The sequence below is a fragment of the Brachypodium distachyon genome, chromosome 4 (genome assembly GCF_000005505.3).
Source record: "Brachypodium distachyon strain Bd21 chromosome 4, Brachypodium_distachyon_v3.0, whole genome shotgun sequence".
NCBI lineage: Eukaryota > Viridiplantae > Streptophyta > Magnoliopsida > Poales > Poaceae > Brachypodium > Brachypodium distachyon.
In genome coordinates, this window is record NC_016134.3 from 39,111,113 (window position 1) to 39,137,528 (window position 26,416).

The window sequence follows — 26,416 nt, forward strand, 5'->3', positions numbered from 1 at the left end:
AACATATAATTGATTCTTCAAGAAGAGTCAGCTAAAAGTCAATATTTTTACATTGTACACATCGCAGCTAATGCTAACAAATCATTTGAGTAAAATACACCACTAGTACATGAATTCGGCAAAAATGAACACTTTAGTCCACAAACTCAGAAAACGCACACTTAAACCCCTAAACTGGGACTACTGTGTCACTTTAGTCCAAAAACGGTTCGTCGAGGCTTAAATACGCCACGTGGCCGCCACGTCAGCTTCAGCCAGGACCGCGGGCACCTACTCGATATTCTCAGGATTTTTCTTTTTGTAAAATCACCATGCCTGAGCCGCTCGCGAGGGGCAAGGCGGCCATGTCCAGACGGGGATCCTGGGGCCCTGACAACCACGCCGTTGCAGCCGCCGCCTCGCCAAAGGTTGCTATCAAGTCCACAATGCTCAATTTTGACGAGAGGACGCTGGTGAAGGAGTCACCGAAGCCGACGTGGTGGGGATTAAGTCTCGCCGAACCGTTTTTGGACTAAAATGATACAGTAGTCCCAGTTTAGGGCTCCGTTAAAAAATGTAAGGCGTGTAACTTTTTTGAACGCCAAAGTTTCTAAAGTTTGGCAAAATCATAGAAAAAAAGTATTAACATATATATTCATTGTCAAATCAAGATTGTATGAAAATATTTTCCCCGTTGTATCTAACGATACTCATTTTGCATGGTACAAGTTCATATATTTTTTTTGTTACATTGGTTGGTTAAAATTTAGAAAGTTGAGGATCAACCACAATTGTCGTAACTTTTGGAACATCGTTTCCAGCAGCCGAAGATACCGAAAACTGCGACCTAAAATGGATTGAGTATGGTACCACATCAAAGCCTAACATTCAAGCAAACAACCTTTACCCGTCGCTTGGATAGACCCAACCGGTGAGGCGAATCTGTTCGTATTAAATTGCAGGGTGGTCGCAGGATGACCTGGAGGCACATCACACGTCATTCACAGGTGGAATCAACTCCGTGCACGCCCCTCTTTGCTTCGTCAAGACATTCAAAGACAGGACACTGTGAATCGGGGCCCCGCTCCACCGCCCATAGCTGTGCCGCCACGTCATGGCTAGTTCCGGGTCACGGGTTCCAAATATGCCACTCTGCACTCTGCGGCCAGCAACTTCGTGGCCTAAAATGTGGCCATCGATCTTCAACAAGACATGGCCCCTGCCACCGAAAGAGAGCAGAAACGGGTGCCACGGGAGATCACGGCGGTCGACATGCAGACAGGGGCCCTCGCTGACAGCCGGCCTTGCCGATAATATTTTATTCGGTGATTTGGCACCAATCAGCCCCAGCGACCATCATCCTACTCGGCAATGGCGCAGGCAGGCATGTAGGACGATCGGTGTGGACTCTCTCTCTCTCCCCGAAAGCTGCCTGCCACTTTCCATGTCATCCTAATGGCCGGTTTACGCTTTTAAAAGCATCGAAAACGACACACACACACCACCGGAATCTCATGAAAAGAAAGCTCCCCAACTTCATTCATCGTTCCGTGCAGCCTCTGCTAGCCAGCACTAAACTTGCCTGCAGAAATGAATGTTTAAACATTTTCTTTTTCACCGAGAATAATAGTTACTTCTTGGTTTCTTTTACGGTGACGTTGAGCTACAGTGCATGATGTCTATATTGAGTATCTCCTGGCCTTTCGGCTGCGGCAAGAGGAAATGATCAGATGGCCGGCCGGGAGGTGCATGCCCCAACGAAATCAATGTTTTGCTACTCCCACAGATGAGTGTAATCTCGCTGTCTTGCTGATGAAATCTCTTTGCCTTTTACCTTATTTTGCGGGATGAAGTTGATCACTGGACAACTGCTCCTGCGGTGCTGTAGTGATCGGCTTACTTATGTCTAGCTTTTTTTTTCTTCATAAAGGTGCCCAAAGCAAGAAGACGAACATGAAAGTTGATAGAGCCCCTCCATTTGCTGTAATAATTGCTGCCGGTGAACTCTCAAGCATCACACATGCAAAATATAGCACTGAAACAGGGACATGATGCTAGTTGTCGTTAGGGACTTGGATCCCCTGACTTTACAGTCACTGACATGTGGACCCGACCCCACCTGTCAGTGACCCTAAAGTCACTGATTTTAAGTCAGGGGATTCCTCTCATGTCATTAGGGGGATTTGGAAATGTTTTCGAAAGGAGCTTTGATGATCCACCAGACACCAATCCTATTCCAAGAGAACATTTAATGGTCATTGGACTATTGGAGCACTTGGGACATTGTACGTACGCAATCAAATAGACAACTAGAAAAACATCTCCAATGGGCATAGTTCTGTTCAACCTCAAATTATGATCGATGAGATCGAGGTGGCCGGGTTTCTGAATCATGCAATCCTAGCTAGGATGACCAATCCTATGGCTAGAAAAAAAAAGGTCCATCTAACTATTAGAGGTCGGGTGACCAGTGACCACACCTCGAGAGCTAGCTAACCTAAATTCCGAGATCACATCACCGCTACATGTTCAGGCCGGTGCACATTCGTCGGTTCCAATTGCATTGTCCTGACGCTAATCCGACAAGCGCCCCTGTCCATTCACGTTATCACAATCTCGTACAAAACAAACACTAATCAATTACGTTTTGGCCCAAATCACGGAATGATCGAATTAATCTCTAGCTCACAGAATTACAGCCAAATATATCGAGTTGAATTAATCAGCTTAATTGGGGGTCGATGATTCGATGGCAAGGACGTACAGCACGGAACGTGCAGGGCTAGCCCTATGATACGATCGAGCTTATTTACAACGCAAAAGGACTTGCCTTGCCACTGCGATTCGACCAGATATATAGATCAGGTTTGGCCGCCCGGCCAGCCAGCTCTCCCTTGGCCCTTTCCCTCGGCACACCGATCGACGCATTCGATCTGTACACGCATCAAATGTATATATTTGTGACACGACACGACCCATCTTGATCGATCTCCCCAGGACGTGCGTATCAGCGTATGTTGATGCCCAGTGAGATAAACTAGCACGCGCCGGCCGTGCAGCCCGTGCATAGGCAGGCTGTCGCACGCACGCCCACTGTGGTCGCTTTTGGACCCTTTCCAAGTGTCATGACTCTTCCCCCCGGTCACCTTTTGGATCCACCACGACGTGTTGTACCGCTGATCTGCATCGATCGCCAGGACATGTTTAATCGCATCCATAGCTCCCAAGATTCCCTGATGATCATGAATGAGGTGGCATGCTGGACTGGAGTTCTCTACAGTTCCTTGATCGATCGATGGATCGATCGCTAAGATTTTTTTTCTTGCAATAATTCCGTGTACGATTTTGGTTTGTGTGTTATCCCCGTTCTGGCCTTCTGAGGCCATTATATATAGCCACTCCACCCCCAACCCCATTGCTCCACACAAACACAGACCTCACTCTCTTTGATCTATACCACAGTAATAGACCTTCAGACACACTCTCCGCCACTTCGGTCTTCGGGTACTTGCTTCCATCCACTGCTGCAATGGCCACAGCAGAGGTACGTAGCACGTCTGGATGGTCATTTAGTTGGATCGATCGTGCCAGTGATCCATACATACATATATACCGTGAGATCGATGGATCGAGAGCTCGATCTGTTCGTTTGTGTATGTACGGGACATGTGCGTATTGTGGTAATGAACATGTTTGCGATCGATCTAACGTGCAGGTCCAGACCCCGACAGCCGCGCTGACGGAGGAGGCGCCGGCGGTGGAGACGCCGCCGGCGGCCGTGGCCGCCGAGGAGGTCTCCAAGGAGGAGGTTCCCGCGCCGGCGGAGGCCGAAGTCGAGGCCCCAGCCGCCGAGGAGCCGGCCAAGGAGGCGGAGCCGGCAGCGGCTGTCGCGGAGGAAGCCAAGGAGCCCGAAGAACCAGCAGCCGCAGCCGCGGCCGAGCCGGAGGCCGAGGCTCCCAAAGAAGCGGAGGCGCCCGCCGTTGCCGAGCCGGAGCCAGAGGTTGAGGCGGTGCCGGAGCCGGCTGTGGTCGAGGAGGCCAAGGAAGAGGCGGCGGCTCCCGCCGCCGAGCCAGAGGCGGCCCCGGCCGTCGTGGAAGCACCGGCGGCGACCGAGGAGGCGCCGGCCGCCGTGGAGGCCAGCGAGTGAGCCGCGTGGAGGAGTTGCTGGCTCGGTGCCGCATGCCCGTGCCACGGTGTCTCCTACGTGGCCCGGCGGCGATGCTTAGCTCAGCCAGTGGAGTGCTGCTGCTTACTAGGTGTGTGTGCCAGCTGTAGGTGTGGAACGGGTGCTGTGCGTGGGTTCGCGGTGACGTGGGCTAAATAAAGTGTTGTCGAGTCGAGCGGGCGGTGAGGCCAGCTAAGCTAGTACGGAGTACTACTACCTGTCAGCGACGCAGTGCCTGTGTCGTTGTTGCAGCTTGTTGTGTGTCGGTCATGTTGCTCATCGAGTTTGTGTTATCTCTGTCAATGGGTTGGGTAATGCGGTTTTCTCACCTCTGATCAATGTGATGACTGAACCCATACAAACCGACAAACACAGTAGAGACTATGTAGAAAGAACCAATGCAGAAACATACCAGGAAAGGCACGGTAGAAACCAGTACGGAAATGCAGCAGAAACCTGTGCAGTAACATAGGGCTTCCATGATCCCCTTCCCCAAATCTGGTGAAAATTTGGTGGAATTGAAATGGAAATTTAATGAAGTTTAAGCATTTCATATTCATCGATGTTTTTATCCCGGTTCCATTCCTGTTCCATTCATACCTAGCCGCACCAACGAACCGTCCTGGCTCGCGCCCTACCGTGTGCCGTCTCCGCCCAGGCACACAAAATCAGGATCCAAAGCCCTGGGCGCCTGGGCGGCGGATGTCGACAGGATCCGCACGGCAGAGGAGCAGGCACCTGAAAAAAGGGCACCAATGCAGTTTATCTCCTCTGCAGTAGCGCCGCACTCACTGGCCACCTCGCAGCCTCGCTGAGAGCCGAGACGGACGGCGAAGCTGCGGTAGGGTCGTCGATGATGCCGGAGGGCTGCGCATGCTGAATCTCAAGTACTATTTGTTCGCGGGTTCAGCCTGAAGTTCTTTGCTCCAGTTGATACGCAAAGCATACAAAAATATATCCACCTGGCATCCAGTCCCACTTGTTTCGAACAAATACTTGCAATTCAGATACAGTACCAAAGACAACTGTCAACTGGACAAGGTTGCGATCCAGGCATTTCAGAGAACAAGAGCATGGCCATTTCTCAGAGCTCGGGCAGATCTCAAGCTATATAAGCATCTAATGTGTACTTGCCTCTGCACAAAAGAACAGAAAAAAAGATACATGTGTACTTGCTAATCTTGAATCCGGAGAATAATATATCCAGGAAATTAGGGACCAGTTTTGGCCAGTTATACAAAACTTGATAATCGAGCGATACACTAGGAGTTGCCATGTTTCTCTAAAGCAACAATGAAAAGGAACGCCAAGATCATTTAGCACGACCTACGCACCGTTTGTTGTGGTTTCATTCATTCATTGGTATAGCCAGAACTTGAGAAATGCTGCAGGTACATGCATCTGGTGTTGGGATAGTACTAGCTGGACTATATACGCCACATTTATGCCCATTTCACTCCTTTAGGGAACATAGAAGCGTTTAAAGAAAAATACTGATTGCCAGTTAACAGGAGGGGGATATAAAATTAACCTTTTTTTTGCGAATAATATAAAATGAACCCGCTCTCTTCTGATTCCACCTACATCAAGTTAAATGACCCAGAATGCTAACTTTCCATACATACAAATCAAACCATGGCAGCCTATGTTTAAGCTCTAGTAAAGGATTTAATAAGATAGATCGGATTGTCACTAACTCGGATATGTACAAAATATCAGTTTGATTGCATAAGGCAGCATCTACCATGTACCAAAGCTGCAGCTCACATGCTCTTGTGTGATCTTATGCAGCTGGTTTTGCATCACCTTGAGGGATGGATAAGGAGGGAGGCACAGGCGGTAGAAGCAGGTATGCGACGATGGCAGATGATCAGCTGACTCCAATGTCTTGTATATATACAGTTTTGAGCTCAGCCCACCAAAACCATCTGAGGGCAAATATTTCACCGAAGTCCAAAAGAAGAGAAGTTGCCTCTGTTGCTCAATTGTCATGCTCTCAACAACCTGTGGTGTGAATAAATAAGTTTGTTCATCTAAGCATGGATAAATTGGTTTATAAAAGAAGCAAATTTGAACTGAAACTCTCGACACACACACGAAATATAACAAGGGATACAAATGGGCAATCTGTTGGCACCCATTAAACATGCACAGGTCACTATATTTAAAACAACGGTAAATATCCGCACCACTGAGATAGATGTGCAAAAATGTGAGAAAAGCCTTTTGGTTTTATTCATCTAATTAAACAAAGGAGGAACATGGATTGTATCGAGTAACAAAGGTTTTGCAATTTTTATCGACCGGCAGTTGTTACGCAACTCCAATAAGCTAGAAAAACGAGACAATCAGTTCAAGTTGTCAATTTAAGGTACACAGTCGCATGATTAACACTCCTGTCAAATGCATCAGTGAACCCAACGTACGATGTCAGAAGTTATTTGCAACTGGCCAGGCTTTTTTTGGATGCTTGGCAACTGGCATCGCTCAGACTCATAAGTATGAAAAACAAAATGCAACTAAAAAATCCTTTTGTGGAGCTATATATTCAGTTTAACCATTTTCTTCTGGAAATAACACACAAAGTATATAAGATGGCACACAAGAAATACTAGGTAACACAAAGTGCATAGATGTTAATGTATGTTTTGCACACATACCACATATATCTCACTTACTCAATGATCTATGATCATGATATCACTATTTCATCCTAAACCTACGCAGAATTAAAGTAAGAAATGGTATGTTGCCCATGAGAAATTGAGAACATGGGATGAGCAGATGATTAAAGCGTAGCATGGCATGACATAAAACAGATGAAAATTCATGACTGAAGGCACTTATACAGTAGTACAAAGCATACCTTCCAGAACCAGTTAATGTGACGATCTTTTTCTTTGTAGCCATTATATTGAGTATGTGATCTCCAATCTTTCAGATTTATAGTGCTATTGCTTCCCCCTAGAATTCGGTCAAAGTCTTCTAGATCCAAGAACCCAAAAAATACTTTCCGGAGATCCGGACTAGCTAATATTTCACTAAATCCTTTGGCAAAATTGGCTAACTGAGCAGAAATAGAGTCAACAAAGATATTCTTAATAAGAAGATCAATGTAATGCTCTCTGTTCCTGATATTCACAGAGATATCTTGCCCTCCTGCGCAAAGCTCAATAGTCCTTCGAGACCCCAGGGTATGAATATCTCGGGAAAATGTTAGAGTTAGCTCATCAATATCAGTAGCACCCATCTCAAGAATTCTTTTGCAGCTCGCATATGTGACAGGATCTGCAGCAGCAATATCTTCTAATGTAATACTTCTCCCAGCAAGATGCAGAAATAATGTGCGGTCCAAAACAATCCCTACTTGCACTTTATGCATCACAGCCAATCCAATTATTCGTCCCGAGAAAATGAAGTATTTTAGGTGCAGCGGATCCACAACAGATGCTGCAATGCACAGACAAGTATCAAATGTTAGAAGATATTAAATCAACATCGTCACAGTTTGCAGAGATAACCTCATCGATTTTGAATGCATTAAACCACAATCAATTGAAGAAACAAAGCCGGAATCTAGCTCATTGGCTTGAATAGCTAGAATTAAGTATAGATTGAAGTCATGTTACTGATGCAATCATCACTGGAAAAAAGTTATTGACCTTCTGTTATAGCCTGCTAAGCTCACAAGGTTTCACATGATTTCTTACTGCCATTCTATAACAATACTAGATTGTAAGAGACAATTTGGCTTCTACAGAAAATTGGAACCAGCAGTTTATCCTCATTTCGCTGAGGGAGAAAGTTTGTACATGCATGCAACACAATTTATTTATTATAAAATTTGGCATATGTGGAACTAAATAAAAATACTCATTAAGAAAGTTAACATGGATTACCAAAAAGAGGGATGGTATTGAACAATGAAAAGTACAATCTAAAGCTGTTCGGCAGAGTACAGATTACCAGAACAGAAAATGATCTGTGGTGTGGAAGAAATGTTAAACAGGGGGAATACAAGGGTTATGTTAGACTATAATCATAAGCCTGTGCTATTTTTCCTTTCTGAAAATAAATGTGCTATGCTACTACATGTCTACGGGGTAAACAGCTTGGTTGATATTAGGGTCAACCGGATATTTACTTTCATGTTGGTTTGATCTCAATGGAAAATCACCACTGTATTCTGGTGAAAAGGGAATAAACTCATAACAAAAAGAAAAGCTTCAGTACTCCTCTATATAAGGAGTTTGTAAAGCTTAAAGTAAATGTAGTTTTAATAACTGGGCACATATTTCCCGTAAGAAAGCGACTAGGGACGTATCTGTACTAATTAATATAGTTAGTACTTAGTTCACAAACTTCATTTAAAGATGTGTTTCCTCTGGTTGCCACTATCAAGGTTCAAGCTAGAGAACAGAATGAATCATCCGCCTCTTAATAGGAATTTTAACTGAAAGTCATTGATCAAAGGACATGGATGTGCCGATAAAAGGGATTACATATTTTATCTCGAGTTACGAACATGCAATGGTAAAAAACAAGATCATTTGTATACCTTCTTTTTGTGAGACCAATTGAGTATATCTACATTATATATTAAAAAAAGAGAAATCATGAGTTGAGAATAAGCAGTTGCTTTAACTATAGACGGAAGAACAATTGACCATAACAAGATTACAAAATTTGATTACGCCCTCATTCCTATATGGACATCCCCAAGCAGAAATCAAAAGTTTGTCATCACATGGGTATGCAGTATTCGATAAATACATTTGGTAATCAGATAGTGTAATAGGCACAATCACGGAAAGGTTAGTTAAGCATCTCCTTATCATCACATACTCAACAAGGCAGCCAAAATAAAAGCAATATTATCTTATCCCGCTTTAGTTTTGTATGTTAGATCGGCACCATGATGCATGCCAACAGATAGTACAAGCAAACAAGTTGGGTAATAAAACAACAGCTTTTTATTTGTGTGAAAATGCAGCCCCAGAAGCAGCCAAATCATTTTCAGAACCTGGTACGGTTAAATTCATTTCCAAATTAAAACGAATGTCTCAATGAATTGCTCAAAAGAAGCACATTTTGCCATCATTAATTTTCTTAAGTAGAAAACAATATGTCCCTTCCAGGACATCCAACAATAGAGAAGGTATGAAAAAGAAAATAGTCAGTTTATACTACTGAGAATTGAACCTGCATCCATCAAAACCAGTTGTAGAATTGCATTAAAGAAAGTATGCAGTGGACAACTATATATATGAAAGTTTCATGAACAACATATACTGTGCACTGCAGAAACTTCAGATGAATGGATCCCAGACATGCCACTGAGAAAAGCAAGTTTTATTATACCACGCACATAACAAGTCCTAGATACCAGCGAGCTATACTCAACAGCTTATCCAACTCAGATTCCCGAGTTATTCAGTAAAAGTGATATACTCCCTCCGTCCAACAAAAGATGTCTCAGCTTTGATTAAATTTGAATGTATCTATACACTAAGTTATGTCTAGATACATCCAAATTTCGACAAACTTGAGACATCTTTTGTTGGACGGAGGGAGTACCAAAGTACCAATAGAACTGGATCAAAAGTGGTATAACAAGGGAACTTACTTCCATTCAAGTAGAACCTACGTTGATCATTAGGGCAAGGCGAGAAGAGAACTTGTTGTGGACTGAACAGAGCTTGACACACCATGCAGAACCACTCTCTCAGAACGCCAGGGCCAGTAGCCTCCTCATTCTTGAACTCCATAAACAGACCACTGTGAAGCTCACTGGGTCTTGCCTGTGTGATGTACTCAAAGGACTCATCCAGCAAATGTGACCTGTCGATTAACATCTCGTGCAACTCCCCGTAGTCATCCTTCCCCTCAGAAAACAGCATTAAGACTAAGTTCCTTCTTGCTTCAAAGCAAAGGAGATCTTTATGCTTCACAAGCCAGTGGAGATGCTCGTTCCTCTTGGAAGAGCGCACGAGGGCATTGAGAGGTGCTTTGTGCGCCAGCAGCACAAACCGTAGGTTGTGCGCCACATCCTCAAAAATTGCGGAGATGAAATCCAGTTCTGTCAACATGGCAAGGATATGTAATCTGTTAGCCCACATGGGTTGACTTTCTATCACCCCTCTACTCTCAGATGACAATGTTGAAAGATCCATCTCCAACCTCTTCAAACACTCGTCCACACTTCTCAGCAGGTTCATAGACATTTCGTGCAACTCCCAGACCCATGTGTCACTATGCTCATGCTCCCTATTGTACAGATTCTTGCGCATTGGTCCATCAGGCATCCAACGGCGTACCTGGTGGCGCAACACTTTAAAGAAATTTGAGAACTCTTCAAGATCTGCCCTTGTCACCATCATGGACTCTGATGTAAGTCCAGACAGGACAACTTCCACTACTTCTCTGGCAAAGGGGAGGACTTGCTCGATCACCCTTGCAGGCGACTTCGAGGAAGTGAGGGGAGACAGTGGCTCGCAGAGTACTGATGCAAGTGTATAACGGCATGATTTATAGAGTGAATCCTTACTCCCCGCGGTCACAGAAAGCAAACGGCAGAATTCAAGCAGCACTGGCGCCGTCACGGGCTTTATGGCAGCGGGTATGGGCGACACAGGGTCCATGCTAAGGAAGCATTTGATGGCACGCTCCGCAAAAGAGCGAAAGAAAGACGAATTTGAGAGGTAGAGGCGAACCAGCGCGACGGCAGCGCCCGCCTGGAGGAAAATGTCGAGGTACTCCTCCGCACGGTGCTCCGTGCTCAGGGTGTCGACTGGATCATCGCGATCGCCTCTTTTTCTTCTGCTGCTGGCGCAGATGATGTATTCCTTTACTAGCCAATCGAGGGAGTGGGTGGGGGTGGAGGCGGCGGCGGCTTCGGCGGCGGCCGCGGTGGCGGCGATGTGCGAGGCGAGTTGCCACGCCTCGGGGTGCGGGGTGGAGCGGAGTCGGGCGGCGAGGTGGAGCGTGGAGTCGGGAGGGAGGCAGAGCGAGGCGATGGTGGCCTCCGGCAAGAGCTGCCTCCCCGCGTAGAGGAGGCGCAGGTCGCGCCCGTAGCCGCAGCCGGCCAGGTGGTCGAGGACCGCGCCGACGGTGTCGTCCCACGCCGCGTGCATCGCGATGGTCTTCGAGTCGGTGGCGCGCACGAAGAAGTGGACGCTGCGCGGCGACGCGTACAAGGAGCCGCCCGCGCCAGACGAGGAGGCGGCGGAGTGAGTCGTCATCACGGGCTGCTTGGAGGAAGGGAGGGCATGATCGGGGGCGTCGCGGCGGCGCTTGGCGTTACGGCGGTAGCAGGCTAGGGCGGCGGGAGGGGACATGCTTAGATCGAGACCATCGGGGCCGGGGGGAATTGTGGCGAGGGAGGAGAGGAGGGTTTTGGAGCGGAATTTGGGGGGAGGACGACGCGGAGGAGGAAGAAAGGGGAAGAGAAGAAGGGGATGGTGGGGGGAGTGTGAAATCAGCTCTCTCTTCGGGTCCGGCTCCTCTCCCGTTCTGTTTCGGTCGCCTTTGGCGTTTTGTTTACATTCCGTCCATTGCCCTCTGGCTTTTTATATATTTGTTCCTTAGACCACATTCCCAGGGACGTTTCTTTCCTTGTTTTCTCCATGCGTCGCCTGGGCTTCGGTCAAAACATAGATGCAAAACTTAGTGATTAGCTGTTGCCAAAATAGCATTTATTTCTTACCACTTAAATTAGAAAAGGCCAAACTTAAATCACAAAAGGCAGACTTAAATGAGCGTTTTGACCCATTTGTGTTAAACTTGTGATGTATGCGAATCAATTTTTCTCCGTTTTGACCCACTCCCGGGAAGCGATGAGCCCGGGAAGCCTGCCTCGAGGAGACGACCCCTGGTGAAACTAAATCTAAGGGCCGAGTACAAGATGCTCTCGGAAACCCCGGTCCCGGGAAACCGAAGGAACGCCTCCCGGCAACTAGTAGGTGCGCTAGCCGGGAAGGTGCACCCCAGCAACCCACGCTCGGGCATGCAGGCGGGGCCCACAGAACAGTGAAGACAGGACAAGACGGCAGGCGCAGTGCATTTAATGCACCGACAGGAGTCTTATTAGCAGGCCTAATCTTGCTTAGCAAGGCTAGAGCGACTACCCCACGAACTATTTTTTCTACCGTGTACAGTGGACCGGGCGCTGCATGGCGTCCAGCATGGATGAGCAAAAATGTATTTCGTATGGCCGTGACACGCGTCTAGGAAACGTGTCAAGCTGCATGCATAGGCACATGTGGTATCCCCTTGTCTATAAATGGAGGACCGACACCACCGGTCAAAGGGTTGGACCTTAGTAGGATTCGGTTCTATTCAGTTCAGCATTCACCCAAGTAGCCTAGCCCTTAGAGGGACAAGTAGCAAAGCCCGGGAACTCCCTGGCAACCTGTAACAACTGTATTAAGAAATACAACTCCAAGGCAGGACGTAGGGTATTACACCTCCGGGTGGCCTGAACCTGGGTAAAAACTCTTGTGTCTACACTTCGTGTCTATCGTCACGCCAGCGATCACCGGAGCGATCACCTCGCCCTCCACCGAACTAAAAAGGGGGTGCTCGGCATCCCCGGTGCCGGAAACCGTGCTCCGACATCTGGCGCGCCAGGTAAGGGGCTGTGCAGAGAGCTTCGGGTGACCGTCAGTGTCCTCGTCGTCCACACCGGCTTCTTCGCCTACGACATCTTCAATGACTAGCTCGCAATGCCGCCGAAAAAGGCAGACGAGCCCCGGGCCGACTTGCGCGACACTCTCGCCGTGCGCACCCGGTCCCATGACGCTGCGCGCGCGTCACAAGTACAAGGGGACCGGGGTCCCCTCCTCGGCAGCAGCAGCAGTCGCAGCTGCCACCTCCACCTCCTCGGTCGTCGGTAGACAACCGGTCGAGGGGGCCTGCGGCTCCCAGCACCGGAGCCAGCCGCGCGAGCGGCCACAATGCGCCATGAGCACAGCGCGTCACGTGCGACGCCGACGGAGTCTCGCCCCACTCGCCCGAGGGCACCGGGTGACAGGGCGGAGGGCAGCCGGTCGGAGAATTGGTAGCCTCCCACCCAAACCCCAGCGGAAGCCATCATAGCCACGCGTGTCATGGTGTGCTACGAGCCACCGCAAGGCACGCCGGTGCACGAAGCATGGAGTGCGGAGCTAGACGCGCTCCTTGCACTCGCCGCCCAGCAGCTGCAAGGCGAGGGCGCCCCGGCTGGTTTAGGCCGGGGGCAGAACCCAGGACACGGAGACGCGCCCCGCGTCTCGGGGCAAGGAGAACACCCTCCCCCCTGGGAGGGCAAGGAGGCGAGGATCCCGTGGGGTCCTCGGATTCGTCACCGACCGTTACACGGGGTGATGCGCGAGGCGTCCTGAATGCCCGCCAGAAGGAAGACCTCCGCCAGCGCTTGGAGCGCCGGCGCCGGCGTGAGGGAGAACGCCAGTGCCCAGAGGAGCAGGAGGATGCTCCCATGGGCGCCGAGGATGGCTGCGCCGCATTTACTCGCGAGATGCGCCGGGTGACGTGGCCCCGCAAGTTCCGAGCGCCGACGCTCAAGACGTACGACGGGACCGTGAACCCCAAGGATTTTCTCCTAACCTACACGTTGGGCATGCACGCCGCGCCGTCGACAAGGTCAGGGCCCACTGGTTCCTGATGGTCTTCAAAGGATCAGCGAGGACTTGGTTGCTCAACCTGCCCGCCGGGTCCATACCCTCCTGGGCTGACCTGCACGAGCAGTTCGTGAACGCGTTCCAGCGTGGCTACAAGCGCCCGGAAACCATGGTGGAACTGCACACAGTCGTGCAAAAACCGGGGGAGACGTTGCGGGACTTCACCAACAGGTTCTCCAACATCTCCTACTCCATCCCTGAGGCGGAAGCGGCCGCCATCATCAACACGTACGCCATAAACTTCTACGACCCGAAGATGCGTGAGAAGCTCAACACGCACCGGATCCGGACCACAGGGGATCTCTACGCTCTCGCGCACAAGTGCACGATGGCCGAGGAAGGGCGCTTGGCGCCCGAGCTTGACGCGAAAGCAGCGGCGAACCCATAGGAGGGCTCCGGGAAGAAGAGCTCCCGAAAACACGGTGGGAAGCAAGTGCTTGCCGCAGAGTGGGGGGCCTCCCCAGAGGCCCGCCAAGAAGGCGGCGTCGGCAGGTGCATCAGGCAGCAAATCGGCAACGGCCGCGCGCTGCCCCATCCACACCAACGCCACCCACGACGCACATGACTGCCGCACTCTCCAGACCATCAAGGAGAAGCGCGAGCAGCGCCACGAGGAGCGCCGTGCTGCCGGGGCTTGCTTCAACTGCGGGGACATCGAGCACCTCTCCCGAGACTGCCCGAACAACCCCCGCGGCGGAGCAGGCCGAGGCGCAACCGGCGGCGACAAGGGAGAACCCGCGGGGGGTCGCGGTCAGGCCCGCGACAGCAAGGACCGGCCTCCCCGGGGACCCGACAAGCCTCGCGCTGAGCAGCACGGGGATGTCTACAGCGACGCTGACGCTGACGAGCCCGCCTTCCAAGAGCCTCGCGACGTCGCCTGCATCCGGGGGAGCGTATGCTCTCACGTCTCACGCCGCCGTGAAGCGGCTCATGTGTGAGGTCTACGCCCTCCTCCCCAGCGTGGAGGCGCAGCAGCCGTTGAGGTGGTCGCATGTGCCGATCACCTTCAACTCGGACGATCACCTGATCCGTCCCTTGGGTTCAGGGGTGCTCCCCCTCATAGTGTCGCCGATCATAAATAACGTGATAGTGAACAAGGTACTGGTGGACAGCGGGGCAAGCCTCAACCCGCTGTCCGCCAAGCTGGTGGAAAAGCTTCAGCTCCCCCTGGAGCAGATGAAGCCCACCGACCCGTTCCGAGGGATCAATACCGGAGTGGTGCAGCCCATGTGGCGAATCACGCTCACGGTGACTTTCGGTTCCCGGGAAGCGTTCCGGACTGAGCACATCATTTTCGATGTGGCTCACACCCCGTTGCTGTACAACGGGATCATTGGTCGGCCAGCACTGATCAAGTTCATGGCGGCAATGCATTGCGCCTACGGCGTGATGAAGATGCCATCAACATACGGCATTCTCTCCATCAAGTGTGACCTGAAGGACGCTGCTTTGTGCGTGAGCGAGGTCGTGAAGACCTCCGCAGTGGCGGATCCTGGCGACTACGATGTTGCCGGGAGCGAGGATCCACTTGCGGGTGAACAACCCGCACAAAAGAAGGCGCAAGCCGCTCCGGGGCAGGATGCCGGGGGCAGCTCCAGCTCTGGCCCGTGCGTAAGCAAGGGCACGAAGCTGAAGGAGGAGGGCACCAAGGTCAAGATGGTGCCCCTGCATGCCCGCAACGAGGCACGCATCGTCTCCATCGGTGCAAGCCTCAGTGACAAATAGGAAAGCGCCCTCGTCGCCTTCCTCCGGGAGAACTCTGATGTGTTCGCTTGGGAGCCGTCAGATCTTTCCGGAGTCCCTAGGGAGGTAATCAAGTATCAGCTGGCGGTGCAGCTGGACGCGCGGCCCGTCAAGCAGAAGGTTCGTCGGCAAGCACAAGAACGCAAGGACTTTATCCAGCAGGAAGTGGAGAAGCTCAAGAACGCTGGGGCGATCAGGGAAGTGTTGTACCCTACTTGGTCAGCAAACACTGTTGTAGTTCCTAAAGCTGGAAATAAATTGCGCATGTGTGTAGATTTTACTGATCTTAACCGTGCATGTCCTAAGGACTCCTTCCCTCTACCCAGAATCGATCAAATAGCAGATTCTACAGCGGGTTGCGAGTCTTTGTGCTTCCTAGACGCCTTCTCCGGCTACCATCAGATCAAGATGGCAGTCGAAGATGAGGAGAAAACAACATTTATCATCCCAGTTGGCTGCTACTGTTACACGTGCAGGCCTTTCGGGTTGAAGAACGCGGGCTCGACATTTCAGCGCGCCCTGCACGAGTGTCTGGGACCCCAGCTAGGCCGGAACATCGAGGCCTACATGGACGATATCGTCAAGTCGCGGCGTAGGGACTCGCTCATCGGCGACCTGCAGGAGACATTTTACAACCTCCGCAGGATCAAGCTCAAGCTTAACCCTGAGAAGTGCACGTTCGGCGTGAACTCGAGGCACTTGCTGGGCTTCTTGGTCTCTCACAGGTGAATCGAAGCCAATCCACAAAAGATCGAAGCGATCGAGAAGATGGAGGCACCCTGCAAGGTTAGAGACGTCCAGCGCCTTAACGGGTGCGTTGTGGCGCTCGGGTGTTTCATTTCAAGGCTGGGCGAGCGAGTCCTGCCTTTCTTCAAGGTGATGAAGAAGAAGGGTCCAATCAATTGGACTCCCGAGGCAGAAGCGGCGTTCCAGGACCTGAAGAGGTACCTGAAGTCGCCGTCGGTCCTCGTCGCCCCCAAGCCGGGCGAGCCGTTGCTGCTATACCTGACAGCAACGGACCAGGTGGTGACCTTCGTGCTCGTCGCCGAGAGGGAAGAGCAAGTCCCAGGGGGCTGAGACGGAAGGGCAAGGGGCTCCCGGCGAGCCGAAAGAACCCCCGACTACCTCCTCTACACCTGGATCCGAGGGACAGCCCATGCAGGCTGCCCCCCGCAAGCGGCTAGTACAGCATCCCGTGTGGCGATGCCCGGGTACGGTACCCGCAGGTCCAGAAGCTTCTTCTTGGGATCCTGCTCGCTTCAAGAAAGCTGCGCCATTACTTTCAGGCGCACAGCATCACGGTGCTGTCAGGGTTTTGTTTGGAGAGGGCCCTCACCAACCGTGAAGCCACCGGAAGGGTGGCCGAGTGGAGAATGGAGCGGGCGGAGTTCGGGCTGCGTTTCGCAAACACCAAGAGCATCAAGAGCACCACTCTAGCTGACTCTGTCGCGGAGTGGACGTCGACAGGCATAGATGAAGAGAGCCGGAAGCGAGCCTTCCCGGCACATTGGACGAAGGGTACTGGGTCATATACTTCGACGGCGCCTTCTACTTGCAGGGCGCCGGTGCCGGAGTGGTGATCGAGTCGCCCACCGGAGACCAACTCAAGTTCGTAATACAGCTTGACTTCACCAACTCCACCAACAACACAACAAAATACGAGGGACTGCTTGCCGGCCTGCGCGCGGCGATCGCCCTCGACATCAAGCACCTGGTTGTTCGCGGGGACTCCCAACTCGTGATCAACCAGGTAAACAAGGAGTACGACTACCCCCAGATGGTAGCGTACGTGGAGGAAGTGCGAAAATTGGAGTCCAAGTTCAAAGGACTTCGATTTGAGCACGTAAAGCGCAAGGACAACTTTGTTGTGGATGAACTGTCCAAGTGGGCGGCGGAACGCAGCAAGGTGCCTCCTGTGGTGTTCGTGCAGAGTCAGTCGAAGCCCTCTGTCTATCCCAAGGCAGTTGCCGGGGAAGCCCCTTCGGCAACTCAAGGTGACCCTGCAGCTGTAGGAGACTATGCCGCCAAATTGGTGGCACATGCTAGCCGGGAGCCACCACCCTGGGGGACAGATATTATCCGCTACCTCAAGGACGGGGCTCTCCCGGAGGAAGACGTTGCTGCGGAGTGAGTAGTCCGGCAAGCTAAAATGTACGCCCTGGTGGACGGAGAACTCTACCGGAGGCGTCCTAACAGTCATGCTCCTCTGCATGCCCCAGGAGGAAGGGCACGCATTGCTGGAAGATATACATCGAGACACATGCTCACACCATGTGGCCTCTAGGGCACTAACTGGGAAAGCGTTCCGGCACGGCTTCTACTGGCCGACAACACTAGCCAATGCCGAGCAATTAGTCAAGACCTGTGAAGCATGCCAGTTTCACGCCAAGAAGAGCAAACAACCAGCGCAAGCCCTGCAAGTCATCCCGTCCTCGTGGCCGTTCGCGGTCTGGGGGCTAGACATCGTCGGCAAGCTGCCGAGAGCAGTTGGCGGTTACGAGTACCTGCTCGTGGCCATCGAAAAGTTCTCAAAGTGGATCGAGGTGGAGCCTGTCCGAACCATCACGGCGCAGACAGCCATCAAGTTCTTCAAGGGCATTGTGTGCCGGTATGGTGTGCCTAACGGCATCATCACCGATAACGGCACGCAATTCACTAGCAGGGTGTTCCAAGCTTACTGCGAAGACATCGGCACTAAGATTCACTTCGCCTCTGTTAATCATCCAAGGAGCAATGGGCAAGTTGAGAGAGCCAACGTAGAAGTGCTGCGGGGGCTCAAGACGAGAACCTTTGACAAGCCCAAAGGCCACGGGAAACACTGGGTTGAAGAACTCCAGCACGTGTTGTGGCCACTGCGGACCACACCGAGTCGGGCGACGGGTCAAACTCCGTTTACCCTCGTCTACGGGGCAGAAGCTGTGCTGCCCCTCGAGCTCAAGTATGGGTCACCTCGGGTACGCGCGTACGGCGACAAGAGCCAACACACGCAGAGGATTGATGACCTTACCTTCATCAAGGAGATTCGATGCCGGGCTGCTGTACGAGCTGCAAGCTACCAGCAGGGACTCCGTCGTTATCATGACAGGAGAGTCCGTCCTCGGGGGCTCGAGGTTGGAGACCTCGTCCTGCACCGGATACAAGGAACGAAGGCCGGGAACAAGTTGACTCCAATCTGGGAAGACCCTTTCCGGGTAGTGCAGGTGACCAGACCGGGGGCTGTCCGGCTAGAAACCAAAGAAGGCTTGCCGGTGCCCAATAGTTGGAACATTGAGCACCTACGCAAGTTCTATCCGTGAAACGGTGGCGCCTTGCCCACGAGTGACGTAGCGGCAGCATGCCTCTTTCAGCTAAGGTAGCCGGGCAAGGCCCGATTGTAATCCGCTAGCACAAAGTTGAATAAAGATAAGTGTTGCATTGGTAAATGTTGTGCTTTGATGTTTGTAAATGCTTCTATCTCCTGCTCTAGGTGCACAGAATTGTCTCCTCATCCTTGGCTGTGAGCAGGGGGCTGCCGGAACCCCGAAAACCAAGCTCGTTGCAGGGACGCCCCGGTACGAGGCCTAGCAGTTGTCGGACCTGTCCGCAACGTGCTACGTGCCAGCGAGGCACCGTGGAAATGTAAAGATGCTCACAACCAGGTTTGAGGTCGACTCTTCTGTGCCCGGGGACTGGGAGGCAGGAGCTTATCTAGTTTATATTGTTTTTCGTACATTTCGGAAAAAAATTATATGTACCTGGGGCACTGCAGGAATCTGACATGCAGGATAGAGATAAGGCGAAGGCCCACTGTGATGCTCGTGGGGTGGTCACGGGTGTTGTCGTCTTGCGAGTAAGTTGTACATATATGGCAATTACTTCGAGGCTTTTTGCAGAAAACTGAGACAGGGCCAGTGCCTCCACGCGGCGACTAGTGGTCCCGGGCATGTGGACGCAAGAGCAACGCTTTGGCTATTTAAGGAGACCAGGGCAAGTACAACACCAACAACGGACAAGAAGGCAAGAGATGTCGCAGAGAGGCGATGGTGGTGCATCCCTCTGCGCTTGTCGCTGAGGGTGTTCTCACCATCGCGGCCCTGCCACATCTCTTACGAAACGACACCAAAAATGGTGATGAGACAAGCGAGAGGTGGCGTAAAGGCGCGGTGGTGGTGCATGCCTCCGCGGCTCCGAAGGTGCTGCTGGAGGGTGCAGTGCCACCGCGTCCTTGCCACGGCTCTCAACAAGGCGCAACAAGTTCAAAAAGAACGGGAAGCTAAGTATCTCATTGTGGGTCCTTGGTTTTTTCCCTTTAGTAACACTGGTTTGCTGGGGTAAGCTCGGTCCCCGTGTAGTCGGAGCGTAGGAAGGACGCTTGCGGGGTGAGGACGCCCCCCACACATGGCTCGCTGGTCCGTCCCGGAGGCGTGCGCGCTGGGGTAGTTAACCCACAGGCGGGGTGACTAGCCGAGCATGTGATTTTGTGAGTCACCGGGTACGCAAGGCTAAAACACGGGAAGGACAGAGCCCCTCCCCGGCAAGCTAGTTTTAGGCAAAAGAGCAAGTAAAAATAGCATCGGATATATATTAAAGTTTGGGCAAAACAAGTTGACGAGTAACACTGATAATGGCAAGGGAAAGCTAACATAAACAAGTTCTAAGGCGCCACGCGCCACTTGCAGGGAAATAAAAAAAAAGAGAAGAAAGGGAACTACGCGGGAGGTGCTCCCGAGGCGGCTGCGTCGGTGTCAGGGGCATCCTCGGCATCGGGGGCTTCTCCGGCAACCTCCTCAGCAGCGGCTTCGTCTTCGTCGACCTTGCCCTGCATTCGCGCCACCATCTCGTCCACGACGCCCTGCACCGCCTCCCGGTGGGTCTTGGCCTCTTCCTCGTCCGACCAGGCGTCGAAGACCGACTCGAACTGGAAGTCGGGGTGGGAGGAGTGGACCCGGGTGAGAATCTGACCAGCGACCTGCTCGGCCGCAAGGCCGACTTGCCGGTCCCCGAAGGCCGTGACACAGCTCTGTAAGCCGCTCAGCCGGCCGACGAAGTCTGCGAAGAACGAAGTGAAGCTCCCCATGTATGCCCCATCAAAGGAAGCCACACGGATGTCAAACCCCTGCAGCGCCTCCACCGCCGAGTCAGCCAGCATCTTCAGCCTAGCCACCTCCCCTGTCTTGCGGGCCCGCAGCTCTGTGCACGCACCGCGAGCCTCCTGGGCCTGCAGCTTGTGCTCGCGGCACTCAGACTTCAGCCTACCGATCTTCGACGCCTTCTTGGTGTTGTCCTCGTCGATCAGCCGGAGTTCCTGCCGCACCATGTCGAGCTCGCCCTGAAGGGACGAGCTGGCATCTTGGGCGGCCTTGAGCTGCCCCGCAAGCTCACACTCCCAGGAGCGGGCCTGGTCCTGCAGCTCGTTCTCCCAGCGCGCCGAGGCTTCGGCTACTGTTGCGGCCGCCGTCTCCAGCTCTCCGCCCTCGCGGTGGAGGCACTGGATCTCCAGGGAGTAGCCGGACAGTAAGTCCGTCTTCTCCCGGAAACGCCCTTGGAACGAGTCCAGAGCCACCTGGTGCTCCTCCTCGTTCTTGGCGTGTGTGGCCTTCACCAGCTCGAGCTCCCGCTGGTGCTCTTGCTGGAGATCCCACAGCTGCTGGAGGACCAGCGCCTCCGGCACCCCTTGCACAGCAGGCGTTGCCCCGGCTTGCCGCGCCTGCTGGAGCTCCTCTCGGAGCCGCTGCAGCTCGATGCGCTGCTCCTCCGCCTCCCGTCGAGCTGCGCCCTGTTCCGCCACTACGCAGGCTTGGTGCTGTTGTGTGTCGTTGAAGAAGTCGACGAACATCCGCTGCTGCTGCTGGATGTTGTCGATCACTTGGTGTCCCTGCTGGAACACGCTGGGGTCGAAGGTGATCCGACCCCAAGTCCGCCTGGCGAGCTCCCATGCTCCCAGGCTGAAGGCGGCTCCGGCGGAGGAGGAGGACCCCGCTGCGACCGTCTGCAACCCCGAGGGTGCGTCAGGATTTGACGGCGCCCCCCCGGCATGGCCGAGCCCCGCTGCTCCCTGCTCGTCTGAAGGGGCGAGCTGGGGGCTCGGGGGCTTCTCCAGGGCACCACCGCCAGCCCCGGCTGGCCGAGGCTGCTCTGTGCTGCCCGCCTCAGATGGCGCCCCCTGCGTGGCGTCATCGGTGCAAGCAGTCACGGCCCCAGCAGGCGCCGTGACCAATTGCTGAAGGGCTCCGACGGAGGCAACCTCCGCCGGAGCATCGTCGTCGACCTAGCCAGTAAGGTCGATGACCCGCACCTCTGTAGGCGTGGGCGCAGCCGGAACCCCTGCGGCAGCTGCATGAACGACACCTCCTGTCGCACCACTGGCACCCGGGGTACCACCGCTGCGCGACGCGTGGCCCCCTCCCCCGGGTTCCCGGGAAGGTCTCATCCCGGGGAGCGCCAACGAGCTTCCCGGCAAGCTACCAGCCCGAAATGGGCTAGCGGGGCTTCCAGGAATATTCCCGATTAGGCACCTCCCGGGAAGCTGCTTTCCGGGAGGAGGTTCCCGGGCGCGCTGGGCCCGGGTGCTTCCCGGGCCGACTTGCAGGGACTGGAGGCTCCCGGACGCGTGCCCCCGCCTCGTGTCATGGGGCCCACTGGACAGCGCCACACGGGCGCGGAACGCGCGGTCCCACCAAGGCAAGGAGTAAGGCGCGCGGCTCAGTAAACGAGCCGACCGACGGGTAGTTACCCGTCGGGTCGAAGGAACAGTGGTTGTCCAATCCTAACCTAGGGTCTTAGGCCCCTAGCAGCGGAAGGTGGCACCCATGCATGCCACCAACTCACCAGGGAGAGTTGCATGCCTCCCCGTTGGACACTTGTAGCCCATGCACCGTGGCACTTGTGGCATCCCCTTGTGTATGAAAGGAGGACCCATGCCAACGGTCTAGGAGGGATGGGAGGTTTTGGACGGGCTAGTCAGTTGGTCAATTAGTTGGTTCGGACGAAGCTCGCTCGATAGATGCTTAGTGGCTCCAGTAGGCAGCCAGCGGAGAGTGGTGAGGAGTGCCTAGCCACTGAGAGAAAGCCCGGGAGCTTGCCTGCCAACCTGTGAACATTTGATCCATAATCAATATCAGCTCAGACAGGCAGGACGTAGGGTTTTACACCTCCGGGTGGCCCGAACTTGGGTAAAAATCGTGCGTACGTCTGTTCTTGGACTAGCGCGTACCCCTAGCACTTTGCCTCGCCGGCCCAGTAGGGCCTCGCCGGCCTCGCCGGCGATCATCCGGTCTCCACCCCAGACGCCCCTACCGAACCTGAAAGGGGGACGTGGCTGCACGCCCCCGGTGTCGGAGCACCGAGCGACGACACCTGCGTCAAGCATGGGCATTGGCACGAATAGTAAAGGAAGTGTTCGAACTTGCACGTACCTGCCGCCGGGCCGGTGCCCTGCGAGCTCGAGTCGGGGATCCTTGGGTCCCCCGCGGCCGCTGCCGCCGTCACAACCGCTGCGTCAGTAGCGTCTTGGTCGCCGCCGCCCAATGCTGAGTGAGGCTTCTTAGTTGGGGCTGCCGGCGACACGATGGTGTGCCCCCTCTTCCTCGACGAACTGGAAAACGAAAAAATAGATTTGTCAGGCACAAAATAATTTCACGAAATCAAAGTTGTTCTGAACGACATTGGACTGACCCCGCCGGCTTGAGCTTGAGCACCCTGTCCGCCAGGATGCTCCTCGCCGGAGGGCCGCTTCGCGCGGGGGGGAGCTGTCGGAGTTGCCAGGGTGGTCGGGGCGGCTGCTGCAGCCGCGCCACTGTCGCCGGAGGCCCCAGCTTCCGCGTCGCCGTGAGGCCCCTGGAGCTTCGGGATGGCCTCCCGCCTGCCCGCACGCTCCGCCGTGGACCGCCTCACCAGGGGGACGTCATCTTCCTCGTCGTCCTCCTCTGGCACGACTTCGCCGGCTGTGGGGGGAACGTCGTCATCGTCGTCGTCGTCGCTGAGGTCTCCTCCGACGCCCTCTGCCATGGCGGAGGCCTGGCCTTGGCCCCCTTCCCCCGAGTCGGTTGCCGGCTCCTTGCCCTTCTGGGACCGGGGCTGCGGGGGTGAGGGTTGCGGCGAGGGATCCTCCAGGATCCCCCACTCGTCGCAGAGTGGGAGATCCCGGGCTCCCGAAATCCCGGCGTGGAGCAAGTGCGCTCTAGGCGGAAGCAGCCGGTAGGGTTTGTCCTTGCCGGTGATACCCTTCACCCAGAATTGCACATACTCCGGGAGGAGGTCCGTGCGCTGCAGCCGGGTCCGGTCGCCGGCCCCGGTGGACATCCACGCCGGATGCGAGCACCGCTACAGGGGGGCCACGCGCCTCCCGATGAAGTGGCGCGCCACATCCATGTGTCCTTGAGCCCGGCCTCACGGAGCGCTTTGATCTTCGCACAGATTGGGGCCAGCTCCTCGTCATTCGGGTCGCGGAGCGTCCAGTCGTCAGAGCCCTTCGGATGCCCGAGGGGCTCCTCGTGGAACTCCTGGAGCTCGTCGGTGCGCACCCAGCACCAGTCGCGGCGCCATTCGTGCTCGATCTTCTTCTTCCCTAGCTCGATGAATTCCGATTTGATCCTGTCGCGGAATCGGAACACTACCCCCGAGGACAGGGGGTCCTTCTTCTCCACCCTCGGGTAGTAGTAGTGGCGGAATAGCGCTATTCACCCACTAGCCTTGAAGCGTTCGTGGCATCACCCCCACGAACGCTTCACAGAGGTGTTGGAAAACGGCCAATGTGAAAAACGACGTGGGGTGAAGCTGCGCCATGAGGAGCCCGTAGCTCTCCATGATGGCTGAGAGGAAGTAGGAGTGTGGCGGCACGAACCCGGCAAGGATGAACCTTCCAAAGATCTGGAAGTAGTGCCCGTCGCGCTACGCTCTAACGGGAAGGACCCGTGTTGGCCCGTGCTCATTGTGCTTGGTGGCCAGCGCCAAGTCTAGCTTGTCAATCCCCTGACCGTTGTACCCGGGGGGAAGAAAGCGAATTTAGCCCGCATTTCCTCCTCCTTCCGGGCCCTGTCCGACAGCTCCTTCTTGCCGGCCTTATCCCCTTTGTTGGTGCTCCCCTTGGGACGATTCTGGCCCTTGGAAGACATCGGCAGAGTTGGAGAGGTGGTTCGGTTGGAGTTGGGGAGCGGGGAGCTTGGGAAGAGGTGATGGGAGGAGCGAGAGACAATGGGGAGTGCCCCGCCGCCGGCCTTGGGTATTTATCGGGGCTGGCGGACTGCAACGGGCAACCCCACGATCGGCAATAAAGAGCCCTAAAGAATCAGAGATTAAGAGGGGGGTGCGCGACGTGGCCTCAACTCTCTGGTGATTAAGGGAGATAAGGCATGAAATCGTGTGCCCGACCGTTTCGCTCGCAGAAGTGGAACTATAAATGCGGCCCACGAGGCCGGGTGCCAGGGGGTTTCCCCCTTGGGACCCACGCGTAGCCCGGCAACCGACCGAGGATAGCACTCGCTGGAAGCTTCAAGGCTACCGGCCCACGTCCAGGAGCTACTGTCGTATCAGTGGCCCACGGGGTCCCACGGATACGGGACGCGTGGGTCGCCAGTAACGGAGCCCCATCAGGAAGGACTCCCGGGAAGCGACGAGCCCGGGAAGCCTGCCTCGAGGAGACGACCCCTAGTGAAGCTAAAGCTAAGGGCCGAGTACAAGATGCTCCCGGGAACCCCGGTCCCAGAAAGCCGAAGGAACGCCTCCCGGAAACTAGCAGGTGCGCTAGCCGGGAAGGTGCACCCCAGCCACCCGCGCTCGGGCATGCAGGCGGGGCCCACAGAACAGTGAAGACAGGACAAGACGGCGGGTGCAGTGCATTTAATGCACCGACAGGAGTCTTATCAGCAGGCCTAGTCTTGCTTAGCAAGGCTAGAGCGACTACCCTACGAACTATTTTTTCTACCGTGTACAGTAGACCGGGCGCTGCATGGCGTCCAGCATGGATGAGCAAAAATGTATTTCGTGTGGCTGTGACACGCGTCTAGGAAAACGTGTCACGCTGCATGCATACGCACCTGTGGTATCCCGTTGTCTATAAAAGGAGGACCGACGCCACTAGTCAAAGGGTTGGACCTCAGTAGGATTTGATTCTATTCAGTTCAGCATTCACCCAAGTAGCCTAGCCCTTAGAGGAACAAGTAGCAAAGTCCGGGAACTCCCCAGCAACCTGTAACAACCATATTAAGAAATACAACTCCAAGGCAGGACGTAGGGTATTACACCTCCGGGTGGCCCGAACCTGGGTAAAAACTCTTGTGTCTACACTTCGTGTCTATCGTCACGTCGGCGATCGCCGTAGCGATCACCTCGCCCTCCACCGAACCAAAAAGGGGATGCTCGGCATCCCCGGTGCCGGAGACCGTGCTCCGACACAAGGGCAATCAACTTTTTGCTTTGGTGAAACCCTAGATCTTGATCTTCTCTTCCAATCCTCAAAAGATGAATCAAAGGGCAAAACTAGGGAGGGAGATCAAGGGAAATGAAGCTCTTGTGTTCTTGGGGAGAGAGAGAGAGAGACTTTTCTTGGCTGTGCTTGGTGTAGAAACCCGTTGGGGACGAAGCCCCTTTAAATAGCCTCGAAATCTAACCGTTACAACCAATTTCAGTTAGACCAATACCTGGGAGGAGGCAGACCAGAAGTTCTAGGGGGTAGAACTTCTGCCCTGCTACCGGCCTCCTACCGCTATACGCAGTTGGATTCCAGTAGCGTTACAGTACCTGGGCAGAAGTTCTGCCCACCGGAACCTCCTCTTAATTAGGAGGTAGTACCGGCTAAAACTGAAATTGTCTGCCAGATTTAGCAGGATTAAAGCAACTCTCAACTCAAAACTGGGTTTAGGCTTTATGTGGGTGC

At 53.9% G+C, this 26,416-nt stretch overlaps 2 protein-coding genes across 2 annotated transcripts; one reads left to right on the plus strand and one right to left on the minus strand.

The window, feature by feature from the left end:
• The first annotated feature begins 3,361 nt into the window (after positions 1-3,361).
• LOC100821554 (skin secretory protein xP2) lies at positions 3,362-4,483 on the plus strand. The gene is made up of 2 exons (XM_003578271.4): positions 3,362-3,523; positions 3,695-4,483. The coding sequence occupies exons 1-2, from the start codon at positions 3,509-3,511 to the stop codon at positions 4,124-4,126; spliced, it is 447 nt and encodes a 148-aa protein (XP_003578319.1). The 5' UTR covers positions 3,362-3,508; the 3' UTR covers positions 4,127-4,483.
• Positions 4,484-5,663: 1,180 nt separating this feature from the next.
• Positions 5,664-11,634, minus strand: LOC100826898 (E3 ubiquitin-protein ligase UPL5). The gene is made up of 3 exons (XM_003576621.4): positions 9,771-11,634; positions 7,011-7,594; positions 5,664-6,148 (listed from the first exon to the last, which is right to left on the minus strand). The coding sequence occupies exons 1-3, from the start codon at positions 11,479-11,481 to the stop codon at positions 5,885-5,887; spliced, it is 2,559 nt and encodes an 852-aa protein (XP_003576669.1). The 5' UTR covers positions 11,482-11,634; the 3' UTR covers positions 5,664-5,884.
• Positions 11,635-26,416: the final 14,782 nt, after the last annotated feature.

Coding starts and splice junctions, on each gene's coding strand:
- LOC100826898 (XM_003576621.4), bottom strand. CDS start 11,481: ATGTCCCCTCCCGCCGCCCTAGCCTGCTACCGCCGTAACGCCAAGCGC. Junction 7,595..9,770: donor TAGGTTCTACTTGAATGGAA/GTAAGTTCCCTT, acceptor TGTGCATTGCAG/CATCTGTTGTGGATCCGCTG. Junction 6,149..7,010: donor ACATTAACTGGTTCTGGAAG/GTATGCTTTGTA, acceptor TTCACACCACAG/GTTGTTGAGAGCATGACAAT.